The 22,243-nt window shown below is 32.7% G+C and overlaps 2 protein-coding genes across 2 annotated transcripts in view; one reads left to right on the top strand and one right to left on the bottom strand.

The window, feature by feature from the left end:
- Window positions 1-170: 170 nt before the first annotated feature.
- Window positions 171-22,243, top strand: part of LOC126735870 (dnaJ homolog subfamily C member 13) — a 97,726-nt gene continuing 75,653 nt past the window's right edge. The window contains exons 1-9 of the mRNA XM_050439963.1: window positions 171-432; window positions 8,387-8,645; window positions 8,698-8,860; window positions 8,917-9,097; window positions 13,996-14,250; window positions 14,306-14,555; window positions 14,616-14,788; window positions 20,829-21,036; window positions 21,096-21,251. Of these exons, the coding sequence (XP_050295920.1) occupies window positions 362-432; window positions 8,387-8,645; window positions 8,698-8,860; window positions 8,917-9,097; window positions 13,996-14,250; window positions 14,306-14,555; window positions 14,616-14,788; window positions 20,829-21,036; window positions 21,096-21,251 (1,716 nt within the window). The 5' untranslated portion in view covers window positions 171-361. The remainder of the gene's footprint in view (window positions 433-8,386; window positions 8,646-8,697; window positions 8,861-8,916; window positions 9,098-13,995; window positions 14,251-14,305; window positions 14,556-14,615; window positions 14,789-20,828; window positions 21,037-21,095; window positions 21,252-22,243) is intronic.
- Window positions 11,982-13,046, bottom strand: LOC126735872 (uncharacterized). The gene has a single exon (XM_050439965.1). It carries the CDS (start codon window positions 12,951-12,953, stop codon window positions 11,988-11,990), a length of 966 nt encoding a protein of 321 aa, XP_050295922.1. The 5' UTR covers window positions 12,954-13,046; the 3' UTR covers window positions 11,982-11,987.

Genomic DNA, 22,243 nt, shown 5'->3' with positions numbered 1-22,243 from the left:
ATAAATCGATTCTGTAATTCATTATTAATGTCTGGACAAAAAATTAAATAAAATCCCTTGGGTATTTTGAGGAGATAATGGCAATAAATAACCGGAGGCGCGGACTATAAATGGCTTCCAGTCAAACGACATATGCTGCGTTCTCGATTTGAGGTTAGCTTCACACACATATAACAACAGCAACAAAAACAGCTGACAGAGATTTTGTATTTAGCGATTTTCTCGCCTCCCACAAAAACGTAAGGAAACTGATAAAACTGTGGAAATTCGCGTGAAAACTTGCCATAGGGGCCATGTGACCCTGTTATAAACCGAATCGGGTTTTTAAAATTCTAGTTGTTTGAATGTTAAATCTGGAAAAATGATGCCTATATCAGATAATCAAGATTTAGCATGTTTTCTTGTTACGAAGCATTCCACTTGGAAGGGCAAGTAAGTATTTGTTGTAGATTATATACTAAAATATATTTCCTTTCCTGTAAGCGTGATAATTAATAATAAATCGCTTATAAAGGTAGCATAGAAGTACTTACTTTTTCGGGCGAGACAAGTCTGTCTTAAAACCTTCTTAGGAAATGTAATTTATCAAAACCATACAGAATCTTTGCAAATATACAATATGCCATAAATTTGGCTAATATTGTCTTTCTTTGTTAACCCATTAGTACAACCCAGGGTACTTTTTAGCCAAAAAAATAAAAAAAATACATGTCATTGTGATAATATCTATATTCTTAACAAAAGGATATATAAAACCTATATTCTAATTCTAAAGATAACTTAGATATAGATATGTACTCAGATGAGTACAATGGTAACTTGGCAGACAAAACAACTTTTTTATTTTACAAAAGAAAACTTATTTTAATGAGAGTGATACATTATAAAACAGGTTCGTTCCAAACAAAGTGTTACTTGACATTTTATGCAAGCCCATCTAGCTCTTTGATGACACACAGTGCACCTTGATTGCTTTTCCAGTTTGCGTGGGAAGTGACCACCTTCGTGTTGTCTAATCGTTTGAAGAACTTGAGCAGCAGGTCTCTGTTTCACAAACCGTGATTTGCCAAAGCAATTCAAGTAATGCAACACAATATGTCTTTGGAATCCAGGCAAATCCATTTTCTCTGCTGAGACTAATTGATGTAATCTCCATGAATTTACAACTGACATATTTACCATATATAGGGGTAAACAGGCACCACCACCACCACTTTTTACCGCGAATATTGATTTGGTAATTGCTGACTGCTTGGTCGTAAAATTTATTTATTTATTCATGCCAAAAAGTATAAAGCTTTTACACAAGTCAGTCAAAAATATAACTCCAAATAAAAGTATTAAACTGTAAAATTCGTTTTACCTAAGAACAAAAATAAAACACATATAAGCCTAAAAAGTAATGCTTAAAAACACTTAACACTAAAAGTCAAGAGACCCAGCCTATGCAATAGCACTGAAATTTGAGCTCAGGAATTCCTCAAATGAATAAAAAGCATTGGTGACTAAAAAATGTTTTACCTTTGTCTTATAAGCATTAAGAGGCAAATCCCTAACGGAGACCGACAGGACATTAAAGAACTTAATTCCATAATAAGACACGCCATTACGGGTACACTCAAGTCTCCTAAATGGTGCCACCAAGGAGCCGCTATTTCTGGTGTCATGACTGTGAGTGCTAGCATGAGTCACAAACCTGGGTAGGTTTTCCCTAATGAATACAAGGTACAGAAGTGTGAAGGCCCTTTTAAGGATCTTAAGATTTTATCGGAGTGGTGTGCTGCAAACAGGCTTGTATTTAATGTGGGCAAAACCTTTATTATGGGATTTAAGTGTGACGTTCAGGGCCTTATGTTTAGTGAAAACTCCCCCTTGCAAAACAAAGAAAGCTGTAAGTTCCTTGGTATTACTATTGATGGTCGCCTTCGCTTCGAAGATCATATCCTAAATCTTGCATCAAAATTATCCTCTGGATGCTTTGCAGTAAGAATGGCGGGGCATGAGCTGGGAGGGGTAGTTGCACGTTCAGTGTACTTTTCTCTTATTGAGTCCCACCTTCGTTATGGCTTGCCTTTTTGGGGTTTAAGCAACAAGGGATTATTAAACATAATTTTTGTGATTCAAAAAAAGGCAGTTAGATACCTATGTTCCGCTGGGTTAAGAGATTCTTGTAAACCTCTCTTTATATCTCAAAAAATCCTAACTCTTTTTTCTCTTTTTATCTTAGAAACAGCTACTCTTATTCATAAATGTCCTAAACCTCCCTCTAACACTGGTCATATGACTCGCCAGGTTAACGATTTTCCCTTACCAATCCCTACATCCTCCCTCACGAAGAACTCACTTATATACCTCAGCAAAAAAATTTACAACCATGTTCCTCTATGTATCAGACAAATTTTAGAAGTTAAGAGATTCAAAAAGGAATTAAAATCACTTTTATTATCCAGGGCATATTATAGCCTTGACGATTTTTTTAATGATACCTTTTAACCTGTGCTCTGACATCATTTTAGTGTTTTAGTTTTGTTTCCTGTTAAATAATGTAATTTACTTCTTCTAAATTCTGTTTTATTGACAGCTTTACTTATTTTTTAATGAAATTTATCAAAAAGATGCTTTTTTTTCTCAATCTGTTTTGTTATGATTAATTTTGGTAATGTGTGTGAATTTTATGGTAAAGTGTTTTAGAAGTTATGTTTGTTTGAAATTTAAAGTGAATTTGGAATTTTTTAGTTTTTTTAGTTTTTAGGATGCTTGTACACAAGATTTTGTTGTCTTACGTAATATAGCACATTTTCTTTCTTTCTTTCTTTCTTCTTGGTAAGGTGAGAACTCTCAGAACCCTGAAGTGGACCCTACAACAATCCCTGTATCCAATCTGCGCAATCACTCGCAGACATCGACGTTGCAATGCAAAAATCCTGGGCATATGCGCTGAATGACCCCAGTTTAGTAACTTATACGTCATTAGAGAGTGAAAATATCCAAAGTAAGCTGTCCTGAGAGTACCTGCGGAGACAGACCCAGACAAATTACGAATCAGGAAAGTACACCTTGATAATTTGGTTGACAATTCATCTATGTGACCTTGCCACGTCAAACCACTATCCAATCTAACACCCAGAAAATCCACAGACACACCTAAAGATTGTTGCTGGGAATCAACGTCCCGAAGGGGAAAAATTATATTTTGAGTTTTGGACTCATTTAAGCACAATCTATTGGAAACGGCCCAGTCTCTAAACTGAGAACAAGATTCTTGAGCCTTGAGCGAAATGTTTGCCCAACTCCTATTAGGACACAGGGATGTAGTATCATCAGCATACAAATAGAAAGTGCAATCAGGGTGACAAGTTGGTAGGTCATTAACAAATATAAGAAACAGGATAGACCCGAGAACGGATCCCTGAGGCACTCCATGCTCAATCGACAAACTCTGAGACCTACATCTCCCAAAACAAACAAACTGACTTCGGTCACTCAAGTAGGACTGTAGCAGTGACAGACTTCTCGAACAAAATTTGTAGTGGTTGAGCTTTTGAAGAAGAATATTATGCTCCACACAATCAAAAGCCCTAGATAAATCGTAAAATGAGGCTTGGGAGTACAGAGCACTTTCAAATCCGTCAAGCACCACGTCACACAGGTTCTGGACCGCACCAGTGGTGGAGTTTTTCTTTCTAAACCCATGTTGGTTCACATAAAATAAAGAGTTTTGTTCAAAATACTGCTCTATTTGAGTCTTGAGTAAAGATTCAAAAATCTTTCCAATGATAGGCACCAGAGAAATGGGACGGTAGTTTTCAACATCCACTTTTGAACCCTTTTTGTAAATAGGAATGACCTTAGCAATTTTAAGACAGGATGGAAATGTGCCCTCAAAGATAGCCAGGTTGATTAGTTTGGTCAGGGGAACAATAATTAAATTCTTAATAGTCTTTATGAGTCTGATATTCAAATCATATGGATCATTGCTTGCACTATTCTTCATGCCATCAATCACCTGACGGACCTGGATGAAAGTAACTTCGGCAAAGGAAAAGCCGGGTCCGCAAGGGCCAGTCAAATAAGCTAAAGGATTTTTGGGAGGCAGAGGAAGAGTCTCTTTTAGTTTGGCAGGAACATTCACGAAAGATTCATTAAAATGGCTGGCATTAATATCACTCAGCTCCGATTCCTTTACGCTAGGGTTCAGAGCTGTAATTACCCGCCACATTGCCCGGACAGGGTTACTTGACTGGCTAATGAAGTTGTCATTGACCTTTCTCCTCCTTGTCTGAATTTCAAGCCGGTATTTGATACGGTAGGTGCGGATAGTATCACTTGATATCAAATTGGGGTATTGTTGACTAGCCCGTCTTAAGAAACAGAGCCGTTCTCTCATCTCCCTGAGAGACTCATCAAACCACTTAGAAGCAGCTGAGCGCCTGGCGGTATTCGCTGATTTTGACTTCAGTGGAAAACACATTAAATAAGCCTCGCTCGGAGATTTAACAAAAGAATTAAAAGAGATATCAACATCACTAGTATTGCCTATGAAGTCCCAATCAAAGTTCTCCACCGCATTATAAAAATTTAACAATCCCCAATCTGTTATAGGGCGGTAACATATACGAACAGCGTCACCTCGAACGGGGATGCTCTGTTTAAATTGAAACACAATTCCCAAGTGATCAGACAATGATGGATCACAAATATTAGCATTACAATTGGAACTGGAGACAGTTGTAAAAATATTATCCAGACAATTTGAACCCCTCGTAGCACCTCTAGCAACTGGATAAAGCCCAAAGCAAGAAAACAAATCAACAACCCTCCTCGACTGTGTCTGGTTTAGATTAAACTTAACATTAAAGTCACCAGTGATGACATATTTTTTGTTAATTGTTAAGCTAGCAAGAAAGACCGTCCTTAAAAATCTCTCCCTCGTCCATTAAAAATGGCTGAGGAACATCAATTTTTTCTTTTGCAGCAGTTGACCAACGTTTGACTCTTGACAAAGGTTCAAATTTGTCATAATTTGTTGCTAAAGTTACAACGCTATTATCCTTCCACGTCACAAATAAAACATGAGAATCACTATCATACCTATACTCATAAGAACCACATTCCTTTTTTTGAAATAGTTTGTTGTTCGTCAGTGGACATTTTTTGGTCCTATTTTCCCTAACAGTGCCTGTGGTCCTCTGGCCTTTTTCTCTAAGTGTTTTTAGAAGGTCCAAACTAGTAAAGTACACAGTATGGTCCGAAGGGACTGCAATGTTTTCTAAGAGGTCTAATACTACCGTTGATCCTAAGGGTAATTTTGAAGCTAAAGCGGGATTTGACGACTTGGCACCGCAATACGTATCAAAGGAATAACAATATCCTGTGGAGCTGGTCAACATCCAGTCCTTATAACCAAAACGGGTAGACTTGCCTTTTATAAATTGTTTTGAGGGATGGTACCCAAAATATTTCACCATAGCTTCATCTGTTGAGAGCTCCTCGTGAAAGATGCCCTATTGCAAAAAATTTTGATTTAGAAGATCTACCGAAGGGCGCAATTTTGCTAGTTTGTCATTCCCGTCCAAATTATTATTATTGGCCAAATGAATATATCTTGAAAACGATTTCTAGGCATGGAATTTGCTATAAAGGGCACGCCAACGTCTTCATCAAGGCTCCAATAGAGACGCTCACGGGAAAGCTTGTGATATCCAGTAAATAACAAAATTGCAAGAAACAATTTTATGTCGGCTCTAGAAACGAAAAAGACATGATTATTTTTTTGAGAGGAATATAAGTTTGTTTCATGTACAATATGGTCTACAATCTTGTCATCAAATATTTTTTCAAAGATTTCAATTGGAGTACAATCCTGTAAGTCGCTTTTGACTATTTCTAACGGATCAGCGGCCCCAGGCGTTGATGGTAAAGATATATCAATAATATTTTGAGTCCATCTGGGTTCACTGGATTTTTCTTTTTTTCGCAACGATTGACCAGCATCTTCTAGTTTGATACCTGCAGAGCCTTTTAGTAGATTTTGGCGCAAAACATCACTAGTATCTTCATTCTCATCCACATAGTGTACCTCAATTTGACCTGGGATATCCCTAGGAAACTGGCTTACTGCATTCTCTTCAACCAAATCATCATCTATATCCTCTTCGTCAGTCTGACTGTCAGGACCAGGTGGTATTATAATGATATCAGCTGGAACGTTCTTATTTGTGGAACAGATATCTTCTAGGGCAGCTCCAAGCCTTTGATACCTTTTACCATAAAAAATTGAGGTGGGAATTGGCACATATAGGCATCGTCATCAAAATCCATTTTTTGTTATCAGTTCTAGCAATTAAAAAAATATTGTTAGGCGACAGAGCCAAAGACATATTTTCTATGTTTTTTTGTAAACAATTTATTAGACCATATTTTATCATATATGAATTTTTTTACTTTATATAAATTAGGACCCAAAACATTTTTCCTAAAACAGACACTGAGTGCCCACTGGTTGGACACGTTTAAATGTCTACATGAAATTATACTTGTTTCCAGATCCCTATATTTCACGGAAATTTGCTAATCCATTTAAACTTCATAAAGCTCACAATAATTTTAGGCAATGAATTTATAACATTTCTTTCTTTCCAATTAAATAAGTCAAATACATTTAAATTATATGTTACATACAAAATGACTACAATAGGAGGTTGATTCCCATAAAATCCACCAAAAATATCACAAGATTCTGGACTATGGCACCAACCGCAGAAATGTATATACCTTAGTAATGTAAGGCCTATATGACATAATGAAGAAATTAGGACTATGAGGATAAACAGAAATAAAATTCCTCAAGACTATCTGAGTATAAATCTGCAGTAGTAGGTGATTAAATTCCTGTGTCGAGGCTATATGCAACTGTACCAAATTCAGAAAGGTGGTAAATATACTACTATCATTGTTCAAATTTGTAATTGTTTAAATAAAAGTCTACAACTGTCACTTTCGATTTGTGTTAAACAACATTTTTATCACAGTTTGTTGTATTTTAAAGACTTGTACCTAATCTGTTGCACGTCCCCACCATAGATTATATTACCATATTTGGAAACCATCAGTTTTTTATGACAGAGTCAATAATTCTTAAAATATTACCGAGAAGCAGCTTGTTTAGCGGGACCTAGTGTGACACATAGTCAAAGGCCTTTGAGAGATCACAGAAAATTATAGATAGCTTGATATTTATTGGTAAATAATTACACAAGGTGCTTTAACGCATCAAAAATATATATAAAAAATATAATAAAATAAAGACAACACTAGTAAATATAGTTATAAAACTCATTAAAATAATATAAACCCAGCTTATTACTCAAACATATCTTATATACAGCAAATATTAAGCAAGATACTAGGAACCTTAAAGATCAATAAAACCATTACTAAAGTACTTGTCAAGAGAATAAAATAGCTTTGCAATGAGATAATTTTTAATTTTCTTTATAAAAAGTCTTCCCGATAGTAGTCTGACATGGAGTGGCAGAACATTGTATAACACAAAATTAGAATTATAACGAGCAGGATAATTATGTATGTCTTACTGTACTGTATAAGTATCAATGTTCTTAATGATATAGGTCAGACAATGTAAAATAAAAATATATGGAAATGTAAGTATGCCAAGATCAGAAAAGCAATGTTGACTAAAGTCAGGATAACATATTCTTGAAATAACATGCACACATCTTCTCTGCATGTCAAAGATTCTTGAAGCCTGTGCAGAATGGTCCTAGTTTAAAATTACATAACTCATGAACAGTGTTGGAAATACTTCATATTAAATAGGTTATTTGAGCAAGTTTGGAGGTAGTGAGAGCAGTATGACTATGTCACTAGAAATTATACTTTACACTCTAGAAATATGTGATTTAAGTCACACATTTATCGGGTTGTTTAATTTTATTGAGATGGGCTAAGTAACTAGTTCATTCTTATAATTGTTGTTGGACTCATTAAGGTTTTCATGCCAGTACTTGGAAGGTATCTTTGTAATTAACTTTAACTAACAGTAATTTATTTTTATCAGTATTTATTCAAACATTTTCTCATGGTTTGTTCCATTTAGTTGCTATAGCTTTTTTTAATATTATAGCAATATCAGTAAAACAAAATGAAACGATGATATAGGAGATGACTGAAAAGGGAGTCTGATAAGGGTTCTCCTTGACTTACTCCATTTTTGGCTAGATTTTGTTATAAAAAGTAATATAAAAAGAAAGCATCTCTATGTCATTATACAATACAAAAACTATACCCACTACTTATTATCATAAAATAATAATAAAAAACCTTCTCTCTCAAGTTTTCTGGTATCATTGACTTTTTTCCTTAGATACAAAAGAATATTCTCTATCGGAAGCAGAGGTATCACCACTTACAACCCGTCCACCTTCGATGTGACGAACAAATGGCCCTACAATGAATTTTACGGCATCCAAGCGATTAAAAGTGCCCAAAACGAGTTTCAGATAACGGTGAAAAAAGACAAAAAGATCAACAAAATGATATTTTCCACCGATCACAGGATAAGCCTCATCACCGAAACGATGAGGTTTAGGAGCCTGTTTGTGGAGAAACCTCGGGAAATATTCGTAAGTACTTCACTCGTTTAATCAAACGACTTAATATAACATTAACTCGCAGAGGTATCAAGCTTATAAATATCATTGGTCGGACATAAAACTTCCCACTTTACTGGAAGTGACCCCGTATTCCTTGGATCAGCTTGATCCCACCAGCAACACCATTCTTGCCAGTTATACGTATAAAAATTTCGAAGGTATTTGCACGGTCAATGATTACCCAGGTAATAATAAGCTTGTTTCGTGTGGAATTTTTGATAATATTTTAAACTTGCTTCAGGCGGTTTTGTAATAGTTTGCGGTGGATTCGGACGTTTGCATTTATTCCAATCGGCGGATTTCGAAGAAATTAAAATCAAAATTATGGAGAGCGCTTCTTCATTCTTGGGGGTCAATGTTAAGGTGCTAGGACAGCCTATCAGTTTAGAGGACTTCCAGAGGCAGAGATTTGGGAAATATAGGTACAGACACAACATCTCACGAACTACAGGGTGTTTTAAACACTTTTAAACGCCTTGTAGATCTTGAGAACACCAAAGACTTATACTGTCGTGCTACAACAGGTCGTAAGTGATGAACTTTGAGATTTTTGTCTATATTTTATCTACTAACTAAGATCTCTTTGTATAGAAATTTTAAAAGTCGTATTTATAGTTTAAATAGCAAAAATAAGCTAAAGAATTTGTTAATGAGGCGAAAACTGGGTTAAGTTGCTAAAGAAAAATTACGAATTTAAAAAATGCTTTTTCATAATTCCCCTAGAAAGAAGATGCAGCTGTATTAGAAGAACCAGTAGAATTCGTAAAAGAAATGTAGGAATCCTGTTAAAAATAGAAATGAGCATTCAGCGTTTTTTCAACAATGTTTAAAAATGAAACAAATTATGCTTTGAAGGTGAAAATATTTTCTTTAAAAGTTTTTCTAGAAAAACTGAAATTTAAGGGAGAAAATGCTTATTTATATCCCTAATATCAAGAATGTTACAGACTTGAAAATTGGAATACAGATTCTTCTGATAAAATCATGTGATATATGCTAGAGAGTTTCTTTAAAAAAAATGTAATATTAGTCTTGGAAGTTAAATTATTATTTTCTAAATTAAAATAGAAAGAGACCAAATGCTCTAAATGTTATAGATTTCAAAATTGGAATATACATTCTACAAAAAAAAAAAATTGGTCACCTATTTTAACGTTTATGTATTCTTTTTTTTAAATGAAACGAATTAGACCTTGAAGTTGAAAATATTTTCTTTTAAAAAAATTGTAATTGGAAGAAAAAATGCTCATATCGCTGAATTTAAGCAAATTAGAGACCTGCAAATTGGAATATAGATTCTCCTAATAAAATCGTTTGTTACATGTTTCAACGTTTCTTCAAAAAAATTAAAAAATTAGTCATGGAAGTTAAATTATTATTTTCTAAATGAAAATAGAAAAAGGGATCCAGATAGTCAGATCTCTGAAACCGTGAAAGTTATAGCTTTGAAAATTGGAACGTACATTCTACTAGAAATATTGGACACATATTTCAGCGTATTTTTCAAATATTAATTTTTTTTTTCATAAAAAAATCATTAATTTTTTTGAGTGACAACCTAATTTTTGGTTTGATTTTTATAGGGTCTCGTGTGACCGAGGGCATCGTTTTTTCATTATTTATTCAATGTTTTCTTTAGCTCATAACCTCGAATTTTTTGGCTTATTATCTGACAAAGGATTTTTTTTTAAATAAAATATTGTGATTTTTTTTGTTGAAAATTCAAAGCAAAAATCGCTGATTTATCAATTGATTTTTGCTTATTAAACTGGTGAAAGTAGGAAAATAACTGACAGTCAGATATTTTCAAAATATCAGTAAAATTTTGGGAAAAAATTGTGATTTTTTTTTTAATTCTCTTTATGAATCAAGATTTGGTAAAAAACCAGTGATCAATTTATTTATTTAATTTATTTTGTTTTTTGGCTATTCCAGAAATATAAGGAATTTAAGCGAAAACAAAATATAAAATTAAAACGACTTTTGTCCTTTAAAATGTGAGCTCTGTTACACTGGCCACTTTTAACTATAAGAATGCCCTAAGTGGGTAGGCAACACTCCATACGCCAACCCCCAATACAGTGGTTTTGTACTTGGAAAAAACAGGACAAAATTTATTTAATTTTTGTGAATTATTTGATTTAATTTTGATGTTCAAAAAAAAATCTTTTAAACTGTCCTTTTTTGATTTAAATAAAACCTTGACTTTCTGACTGAAAACTATCCATGTCAAACAACCTTTATGAATAAAATATTAAAGAAAAATGTTTTTAGTGTCTTTTTTGACGAAAAATATTTTTTTTTACATATTTGCGTGAATTTTTTGACTGGCAAATTAAGCTTTTTAATTTTTTTAATAACTGACTATTTTTGACTGATTTTCTTTGACATTTCTAACATTTCAGTGATTTTGTTAACTGACAACCTGAAATTTTAATTTTTTTTAACTGTTTTCCTTATTTTATTTTTAGTTTCTGACTGACTAACCAATTTTTATTTTTTTTAAATTTTTTATTATTCATCTTCATAAATGAAGAAATATACAAACATCTCATACAATTTCAACATCAGCAATATTTTAACAACTTAAGTACATAATAAAATTGAGCATATTTTATAATAACTATCACTATAATTTAAAAAAAAAAATCTATAACTATTATTTCCTTGCGCAAAAAACTTCCTATATAAGCAAAAAATGAGTTTACACACAATAATAATAATAATCATTAATGAATGTTTATATAGTATATCATTTACTACATGTAAAAAATAGCATTACAATAATTAAGGATATATAAAGTAAATCACAAATTTCACATTGGAATGTAATTTTGTAAATATTAAATTTCACTATTTAGGAAACGAAGCATTATAATTTTAAAAACTAAAACATAAAAATAATTGATAAAAATATTTCAGATAACATTTGCTTTTTTTTAATACAATATAAAAGAAATTCAATATTTATTTTACTAATAAAAATATACAAAACAATTTTTATATAATATTGACATTTTATATATAAGACATTTTAAAAGGGCTGGGCACACATTGCAAACATTTATTTTAAGACTAAAATTTAATATTCTTAACCTACAAGTATAAACTTTGTATTACAGAATATATGAATTATAAAAAAAATATATTAATACGACTTCTGTAAGGCACCGATAAATATATCATTATATAAAATCAAAATTCTGCACCTAGACGGAATGATTCCAACGGTTTAGGCTATAACTAATTGCTCTTTGATTGGCTTTAATTAAATTTCTTACCTTTTCGACTGTGGGTTTAGGCACATTTAAACTAAAGCCCAAAATTTTTCAGTTTACTATCATCTAAATACAAATGTTTGTACTGGAGCAAAAGAGAGTTCATGTGTGGTGATAGCGGAGTATTTTCGATGGCGTCTCGCCGACAAGCTTCTACCCAAGGAACCAAATTTTGATCATTAACTTCTTCAGTGGCACTCTCTAAGTCAATCACTGAAGAGACCATTTTGCCATAATAAGAAACGTCTACATTAAAAATATCAGCAAGAAGGTTTTGAAATGGATCCTTATATATCTGGCCTATAGCTTCTTCTTTTTCATAAAGAAACAAAATAGCCCTGCAAACGTCTTCAACATGAACGGTATTCACCTTTAGATCTTCATTCCATAAAAGTTTCATTGTTTTTTTAAGTTCTTTGTAAATAGCTGCTGCTAAAATGCGAGGCGTGATATAATGTTTATCTCCTAGACCATACACTAGAGGAAGACGCAAAACCGTGTATTTTAAGTTTGGAATTTCACTTAGTTGAGCTTCTACCTCTTTTTTCCATTTAGCAATAAATCCCCAAGGCTCCAATGGGTCTGATTCTTTATGAGGAACCTTATCGTAAGAATTCATGTTGCCTGAAGATAGTTCAATATACCTTCCAACATTCATAAGAGCAGCCTGTTTTGCACAATTTATACTAAGGAGTTTAAGGATTCCTTCTTGATACACCGGATCAGTCTGGCCAGGTTTCGTTTCACCAGCACAATTTACTACGAGATCCCATGTAGAGCCATCAGAAAGACTAAACGCGCTTTTACAAGACTCTTTATTTATAAGATTAGCACTCTTAAATTGTACCAATTTAATAACCAATTGTAACCAAGCTACTTGGGGTGGTACTTTATCCACTACTACAATGGAATTAATCAAGCCATTATCTAGTAAGTATGTTACCAGGTTTCGTCCAACGAAACCACAACCTCCTAATATTAAAACAGTGAGCTTGGCCATTACTACTGGATACTATACACAAATAATTTATTGTTGCAGAATTATCTATATAATTATATTTTTAAATTTAACTCTATACTATCGCAAAACTGGCATGAATCACAGGAAATGAACAATGAACTCTACGAAATTATTACGTTACGACTGCAAGTTACTTTTCCATTTTGTGACAGTTTTTAATGACAGTTTCTTCAACTCACATTTTTTAAACATTTCTTTTGATTTTCAAGCTATCTTTTTTGACTCATGACTTTTTGACTTTTAATTTTTAACGCGTTTTTGATTATTTTTTTTCCTAATTAATTTTAGAACTTATCAACAAGAGTTATACTAGACTTTCTGAATTAAATAATAAATTAAGCCTAAAAATTGAAAATATTTTCTTTAAAAAAATTGAGAATTTAAAAGGTGAAAATGCTCGTATCTCTAAAACTAAGAAAGTTAGAAACTTGAAAAACAAATTCTTCTAATAAAAGATAAATGTTTAAAGGAAAAAATTTATTATATTTCTGTGAATTAGTGTTTGTTTAATTCTTGAAGGCCCTGTATAAAATAGTAACCTTTTTATAAATGAAATGTAACATCAAATTTTTTAGTGCTCCTCAGTGCAACTATAGTAAAAAAGAGAAACCACATGTTAAGGAATTTTTTATTGAAATTATCACAGTATTTAAGCACCAAATATTTCGAAACCTTTAATGTTTAGGCTGGGTAAATCTTCGTCAATAAAACCTACCTTTATTTACGATGTAGAATCCGAAAATCAAATAATAAGGTGTTAAAAAAAACATAACTTTGTTATGTTTCTGCACTTTGAAACTCTCTGCAAGTCATGAAAATGATTTTAAAAGACAGATACTTCTAGAACGCCTTTGATGATCCCACTTTTTATTTTACTCTGTTGTTTACCATAATAGTCCTTGTCGCATGTCGTGAATAACCCTGTACTTTAAATATATGAAAACTCCGATACGACCTCTTGTCTTAGCACGGCAGTATTATTTGCATTAAGCAATCCAGTGATCTAACAGTTACATTTCAGCGATGATGAATATTTGACCTCGGCGGCGGAGTTTAATGTACAAAAAATCCATAAAGTGAGACATCCGGAACCGGTGCGTCGCATTTTGTGCCTGTCCGAGTTCTGTCTGCTGGAACGCGACCCGCAAACCTACAGTATTTGTACTTTACAACCATTATGTGATATTTTCGCTTTAGTACGGGATTGTGATAATCCGCAACAATTTAGTATCGAGTACGTTAACGGACAAATTAGATCCTATTCTTCCACTGATAGGTGCGCAATTCCCTCACGTTTATTACCTTGAAATTCAATATTTTTTTTTTCATAGAGATTCTCTCTTAGCCTCGCTGTTGGACGGGGTGAGAGCCTCGGGTAATAAAGACGTTTATATTACCATGAGACGCACCCCCCGAGGTTTACGTTTGGGGCCCTTGCACATACCGGTCGAGGAAGAAGTTGAAAGTTTGCATTTGAAGCTGTTTCAGAGCACGTTGCCCAATATGACCCTGGCTAATTGCGTGAGGAGGTTTAACGCGAATATTTCTTACAGCGGACTTTTGTATAGTGTGACCCAAGAGGTATTTTCAAAAATGTTTAGGAGGGATTTAATTGGTGCGTGTTGTTTTTTGTCTCCCTAGGGAATATTTTCGGAAAACAAGGAGAAGCTGATAATAGCGGCGTTGCAGGCTTTAGTGGCCCGCGAGGGCGATCAAAAAACCATTTCGGACGAGGAACTGGAGTGTCAATTTCAGGCGCTCAGGAGATTGGTGGCCAGCAAGATCGGATTTGCCGCTTTCACCAAATTATCCGGGTAAGTTGTTTTATTATTTATTCAATTCCAGTATTATCGTTTTCCAATGAGTGTCATTGATATTATTAACACGGTTTTATTAGCTCGGGTTGTATGTATGTAAAGAAACTTTGAGCATAATTTTCACTGGTTTCTAAAAGTCTGATCCACCTGAAACTTTGCACAGGTACCAAGGACCGATGACAAAGCAATAATTTGATAACAGTTTCTTATTATCCTTATTAGAACTGCCAGGATTAATAAATTCTTTTTTATTTACAATAACACACAACTTTGGTTAACCTTCAAAAACAATCTGTGATCAATGACATTTAAACGGGCTTGTCTGTAGTTGCACGAACGGCCAGCAGATTTTGCTTAGTTGTACGTGGCATTAATTGTATTTTCTATTTATCACATTATACTTATACTTTTTAATTACAAACAGTTTTTTTACACTAGTAGAAGGTCGGAAAATCAATTATAAAAATATAATAAAATTTAAGTGATTAACGGAATAATTTAAATCAATGTAAAAAGCGTGGGGTGCGTGATATACTAAATATGACAATTATTCTATTGGCAACTATCTATGAGATAAGAGTTATGAAAATGAAGTAAAATACACCCCACGCTTTTTACTTTGATTTGAATTATTCTGTTAATAACTTAAATTTTATTATGATTTTTTTTGAGGTAATTAATTATGATTGATTGTCCGACCTTCTACAGTAACAATGGATAATCCGAACAGAAAGTTGGCAGACCCCGTTCCGTTTACCAAAACTTTCGGATTATAGGATTCATAATAAATGATTTCTATAATCCGACACGTTCGGTTTATAGATAATTTTCTTCACCATATAAATACACTATCACCATAAAACATATTTGTACATAATTGATTTATTTATGTGAAAACCTTTATTTATGTGAATACATAAATGCATATTTCAAAATAAAAATAAACTTAGCAGGAAATCAAACAAAAGATTCAGTAAAAATTTATCTAACAAGAAAAATAATTACGATTTTTAAAGAAAACAGTTAACTGCATACATAATATGGACATACTTCATTGCCTCTTAATATTTTCTTTAGATAAAATTGTCCTGAATGAAATGAGTTTTTTGAACAGGTTTTTTGATGCTTAGATCGACAGCCTTCTGTCGAATTCTTCTTAGATGGATCACTTCATGCAGTGGCGATTCATTTTCTTCCGCCGAACATAGACACTTATCAAATGAGATCACCGTTTCTTTGCTGGACATTTTCTGTATAAGTTCATCCTCGTCATCAGGTTCCTAATTTTCTCCTGAGAAATGTCGCAGGAGTTTAGGAGGATCATTGCTAATAAGCAATGATCTCATCATCTTCTAAGATCTCTATATCCAAATTTTCCTCGTCATCACCTCTTGCCCATTTTTCAACTTCTGTTTTATCTATCAGATTATCAGCACGATTCACTTTGTTCACTAACTCCACTAGATCAGGTCTTTCATCTGACAAAATAGAATCACATATTTCTCCTCATAAAGCATGCAGGGGTATCAAACTTCTTTATCCCATTCATTCATGAAAGAAGTTGACACCACGATTTTCTCACCAGTTTTTCAGGCACTTGCTTCCAAGATTCGGCTAATGCAAACACAGCATCCTTTAGCGACACATTCTTTAAACATTGCGCAATGTTTTCATCATCTTGTACGTACAAGTACCTCTTGCAGCAGCCTTTTTCGATATGTGACTTATATTTTGGATCACATTCTGGTCCATCGGCTGAACCAAGGCAGTGCAGTTAGATGGAAGAAACATGACTTGAATATTACCATGATGGCTGGCTAGTTCTTGACCTGGTCTGTGAGCTGAAGCATTGCCAGTATTAAAAGGGCTTTGTGCACTCGCACAAGGCATATAAATGTAATTCGGTCTTTACTGATTTTCCGACCCGGGGCACCCTTTTCGTCTGCGTGTACTTATGTCTTTTCAGGAAGGCGGCGCCAGTATAATCGTTGTATATCGTATCGTATCGTATAATCGTCATCGATTCGTCCGCGTTATAGATTTGCTCTGAAGAAAGACCGAGTTGCTCCATTTTTTGTTTGAGTTCTATACGAAAAGCATTTTCGTCACTCGACAGCTTTTCCCCGGTAACTTTCAACGAGCGGATCCCAAATCTGTGTTTGAAGCCTTGAAACCATCTTCTGCTAGCTTCGAGGCTGACTCCTTCGTCATTATTCATTTCTGTGAAAAATTGGCGAGCCTTTTGAAGTATGATTGCTTCGGAAATTGGTGTGCTCTCTGTTGCAAAAACCATGTATACACTGCATCTTCAATAACAGACAATTCCGCTTTGCGCATCGTTTTTCTTGTTCCCGGACCTTTTTGCAGTACGCGACACATAACGATTAATTACTACTAACTAATATGACGATAATAAACTCTTTTTTTTTCTTGATATCGGATATTGTTAACTTCCCGACACTAAAACGTGTCGCCAAGGACGTGAATGAACATCCGGAATCCAGCAGACGTAAAATTTCAGCCTTTTATTTAAGACTTAATGTGACATGACTACGTTTAGAAACCATGGTTTAAATGAAATATGCGATACATATACATATTATATGCAGCGTGCAACTCACAACACAACTACATAACTCTACTCTTTCCATAAAACACGTCAAAACCTTGCTGCAAGAACAAACTTACAATTATGAACTACTTACATAAATTAAACGTTGCATCATCTTTTCGCACTAGACGCCCACGCTCGCGTACGTACCGACAGTTCGGATTACGGAATTTACGGTGTTCAGATTATCGAATCAATTTTACGCAATTGGGGCATTCGGATTATAGAGAAGTTCGGATTATACGGGGTTCGGACTATCCATACATTACTGTACTACTGTAATAAAAACTCTTTGTAATTAAAAATTATTTTCTACTTTTTAGGTCGATTAGCAATAAAAGCGTGTTCCTTTAGTTTTTTTAAACTATTATTTATTTTTATTTATTTTGGTAGTAAACTGCTCAGCAAGGCAACTAATGCATATAAACACCATTCTGCAATTTCACTATTATTCAAGAGTGCTTTTATTGAATTTTCTTCTTTGGCTGTTGAGCATGATTCCAAATAAAAATATAATAATTGAACTTTTTATCGACTACCTAAGACAAATATAAATAATAATAATCTTTATTTATTTAGTATTAATGCTACATCAATAATACAATAAGAGAAAGAAGAAAAATATTTAACGTGTAAGTTACAAATCGTACTAGGCAAAAAAAAATTGCATATATCGCAAACAATTACGAGAAATTAAAAAAAAACAGTTAAAATGTAGCCAGAACATATTCCCTCAATAGCTTTTTGGACTGGTTTAGGTTATCACAGTTTTTATTATCGGCTGGTAGTTTATTAAACAGACCCTTGTTAAAAATGGAGTTCAATATTTGTGTGCTATTACATCTATTTTCTAATATAAAATCTGTAAAATTTCTTGTATTATAATTATGTACACCTCTCAAAATTGTTAATTTATTACAAGTGTAATCAGGTACAAGATTTTTTGTAGCTTTAAGTATAAACAAATAGATATTAAATATAATTTTCTGTCTGACAGAGTCTTAATTGGTGTATAACGATTACATTCTCATGGCTCTATTCTGGATGTTTTAAAATTCATTTATTTTATACTGGGGGTAGAGAGAACAACAAAGTCGAGTAGAACTGTAAATGCGGTATTGTATAATAATAATAATTTCACGTGTAACGACAGGTTAGTTCCAATTCTTGATATGAAGCTGGCCTTCTTTGAAAACTTCCTCATGATCTCCATGTGCAATAAAATTTAAATTTAAATCTAAAATGACCCCCATATATTTTATTTCTTTTGCATACTGAATTTTCTTCGCATTTATTGTGATTTGTATACTATTAATTTGTTAAGTAATAATTCTTGATTTTTAGGCAAAATACACAATTTATTTTCGCAGAGCCATATAAATAAATTATTCAGTTCATTATTTACAGACACATGTATATCTTTGCCAATTATATACAACATTGTATTGTCTCCAAATAAGACCAGTTTACATTTTTTTTATTACCATATCATTGATGTACAACAAATATAATTAAAACGTTTTCTCTAATTCCTAATTTTTTTAGTTTTGTTCTAGTAAAATCTAGAAACATCAGATTATCACAGTTAATTGCTTTGAGAAAATTATCACAAATACCAACAACAACCGACTCACATGAATGGTTTTCTCGAAATCCAGATTGGCTGGGCACCAATATATTATTTCCTTGACAAAAATCATGCAATTGATCTTTTTCACTTGTTTCCAGTAATTTTTCATATATACGAATTGTATTAATTGGGCGGAACTCGTTGTAGCATTTAGTCTTTGGGACTCTAGAGACAGGAATAATCGTTGATAATTTCCACGATTCTGGAAAACCACTATTTCCTCGGGATGTGTTTATAATGTCTAAAAGACGATCACGGACTACATATGAAGTATCGCAAAGTACTTGTTTTGATACTTCACTTTCGCTCCCTCCTACATCTTTAAGACCTTTGAATATTTCCTGCATTTTTGCCATTAAGATTTTTGGAAAATCAGAAAACACGATATTAGTTTCCGCCATAAGAAAATCTGGTGTCAAATTTTTTGTTTGAGGCATATTGATTTTGAATGCTACTCACAAAGTATTTATTGAATCCGGTATGGTTTGCTTCTTTCCTGGCAATAACGTTTTTAGATTCCCCTATAGCTTCTTTGGATTGTGTTCATTTAAGTCTATAGGTTGTTTAAAATTGTTCTTTTTCTGTTCTAATTTTGTTAACAATTACATTTCTTTTAACCTTACATTCATTCCATGCGCTCACATTTTTACTTATCCCTTTTATAAAGATTATCGTTATCCTTCATCATCCCTCTAATTTCAGCAGTACTCAATTTTTTGTTCAAATATTTAAAACTTTGTATAGTTTTTATTTTTGGACACATGCCATTTATAATACTTTCAACATCATTGACAAAAGAGTCAGCTAAAATGTGATCTTCATACATAGTTCTATTCCACTCAGTTGCAACTATATCTTGTAGTTTTTCACAATCATAGTTTTTAAAATATCATTTGTTATTATACAGGGTGTTACAAAATTCAATGCAAATATTTTAAGAGCGTATTGTTGGCGTTAAAATAAAACTTTTTTTCCTATAAACATGTATCCTAAAATGCCTCCTTTCAGAACTTCAGCCGGCGCAAGTTGCTTGAAAAACATCGATTATTTGGAACAGTAACTACAATTATGCGTCAATTCTTCTGAAAATTTGCGTAATTTTAACTGTAACATTTAACAGTAGTCAGTGTTACAAATAATTTATTATTACTAAGCTATTTTATTATTATAAAAGGTGTTTTTAAGCAAATCAAAGTTAAAATTTCCGCTGTTCTGTTGTTGTTGTTGTTGTTGGTTGTGATTTGTTCTAACTTGTACTCATCTATACTTAATTCACATGGGTCTATTATCTGTAAAACATGAGTCTGACAATTAAAATAAACAATGCTTAATATTTAAATCTAATTGATATTGCTCCTTTGATTTATTTTATAGGATGCCCAACATTTAAATTAAGACCATACCTTTGATTAGACACAACACAATTATTATACTTAATATTATCAATATTACCTTCTTTAAAATCGTGATTACTACTACATTAAGACCAAATTTTGTTATCTTTACACTCATTGACCAAATGTGCATAGCGGCAACATCCAAACAACGATTCCATCAATTTTCAATCCAATATTCAATTTTTCTCTTTCAATTAATTAGTACCATGGGAAACATACAATTATTGACTTTAGTCTGTTTAATTATTGAACTGTGTAGTATACAAGCCTCTCACAAAAATTCCGCGATTTGAATTAAAAAATCTTATTAAGATTTTTTGTAAATTATATGTTTGCTAAATAAAAGACGTTTATTATTATTATTGTTGCCAGTGTGCTAATTTTAATAAAATATTGCAGATTTCGCGAGTCGATTGGCATGAAAGTGGTAACGGCATTAAAAAGAAATAACGTGGCAGTAACGCACGCGGCCATAGATATGATGTGTGCCTTAATGCATCCCATGCACGATGATTACGATTTGAAACAAGAACAATTAAATAAATCGTCGTTGTTGCAAACCAAAGCGTTCCTGGATAATTTGCTTAATATGTGGACGAAGCATATAGTAAGTCCCTTAGTAGTCTTTTATTTTTTTTTAAATAATAATAATAATATGACTTATAGTCTCAAGGAACTGGGGCCTTAGTAGTCTCCTCGATGCTGGACTTTCTCACGTTCGCCCTCTGTGTGCCTTATAGCGAAACCACCGACGGGAAACACTTCGATATCCTTTTGGAAATGGTGGCGGAACGCGGCAGAGTATTGTTTAAATTATTTGAGGTATTTTGTTTTTTTTGTTTACAATAAAATTATGGATTTTTTATAAAAATTACAACAAAAACACACTATGTTTGCTTCGAAGTTAGTTGTGTGTATTGCCCAATAAATTCCATTAGACAAGTATATACAACCAGTATATCTTTGGAATTTTTTTTTCTTAATATTTACGGTTAATAGTATAATTATTACTTAATTAATTAAATAAAAAAAATTAATAGCTTAAAAATTGATTTGCTAATAATTTAAGCGATATACAGTCCTAACATTAACCTCCTAATTATCAACTAAAATTACTTAAAAAAAAAAAGGACACTGACTTCTTTTAAACTTTTATATAAAGGGACGCGTAATAAATTAATAATTAATTATTAATTATAATGTTGGCTACCAAATTTGGAAGACACTGAATTACAATATTTTTTTTTGGAGTTTTTTTGGTGATCCTAATATATTAGGCAACAAATTAACGCAGCAACGACTTTTGAAATTTTGCATATGTGTTATCCACTAAAATCTATTAGACACATATCTCAGCATTTTTAAGTATTATTATTATTCTTTATTATTATTATTATATTATTCTTTTAAGTATCATGGTTTGCCTCAATTAAAAAACATTCTGAAAAAACATAAATAAGTTTTTCTCACTATAAAAACTTATATGTTAGTGCCTCTATGATCGATAGACGTTATTATATAACAGTTATCATTACTTGGCATGTATTCCTATAACAAGCAAAACCTATTTTATTATATTGATTTCAAGAACTGTAACTATGCTTTGTTGAACGCATACTTTAATAGTTGCCAATTAATAAAATGTAGAAGATGTAGTATATATGTAAGATGTAGTATATAATGCAGTCTTTATTTTTGCTGTCTAAGATATTAGTTGAGGAAATTTATAAATAAAATAAAGATTGATTACTAGATTTTTTAACAACTTCGAGTAATATCTAACTTTCTTGAAAATATGTGGATTGTCTGATATA

Source organism: Anthonomus grandis, chromosome 5 (assembly GCF_022605725.1).
Source record: "Anthonomus grandis grandis chromosome 5, icAntGran1.3, whole genome shotgun sequence".
Classification (NCBI taxonomy): domain Eukaryota; kingdom Metazoa; phylum Arthropoda; class Insecta; order Coleoptera; family Curculionidae; genus Anthonomus; species Anthonomus grandis.
This window is presented reverse-complemented; position numbering and strand designations above follow the sequence as displayed.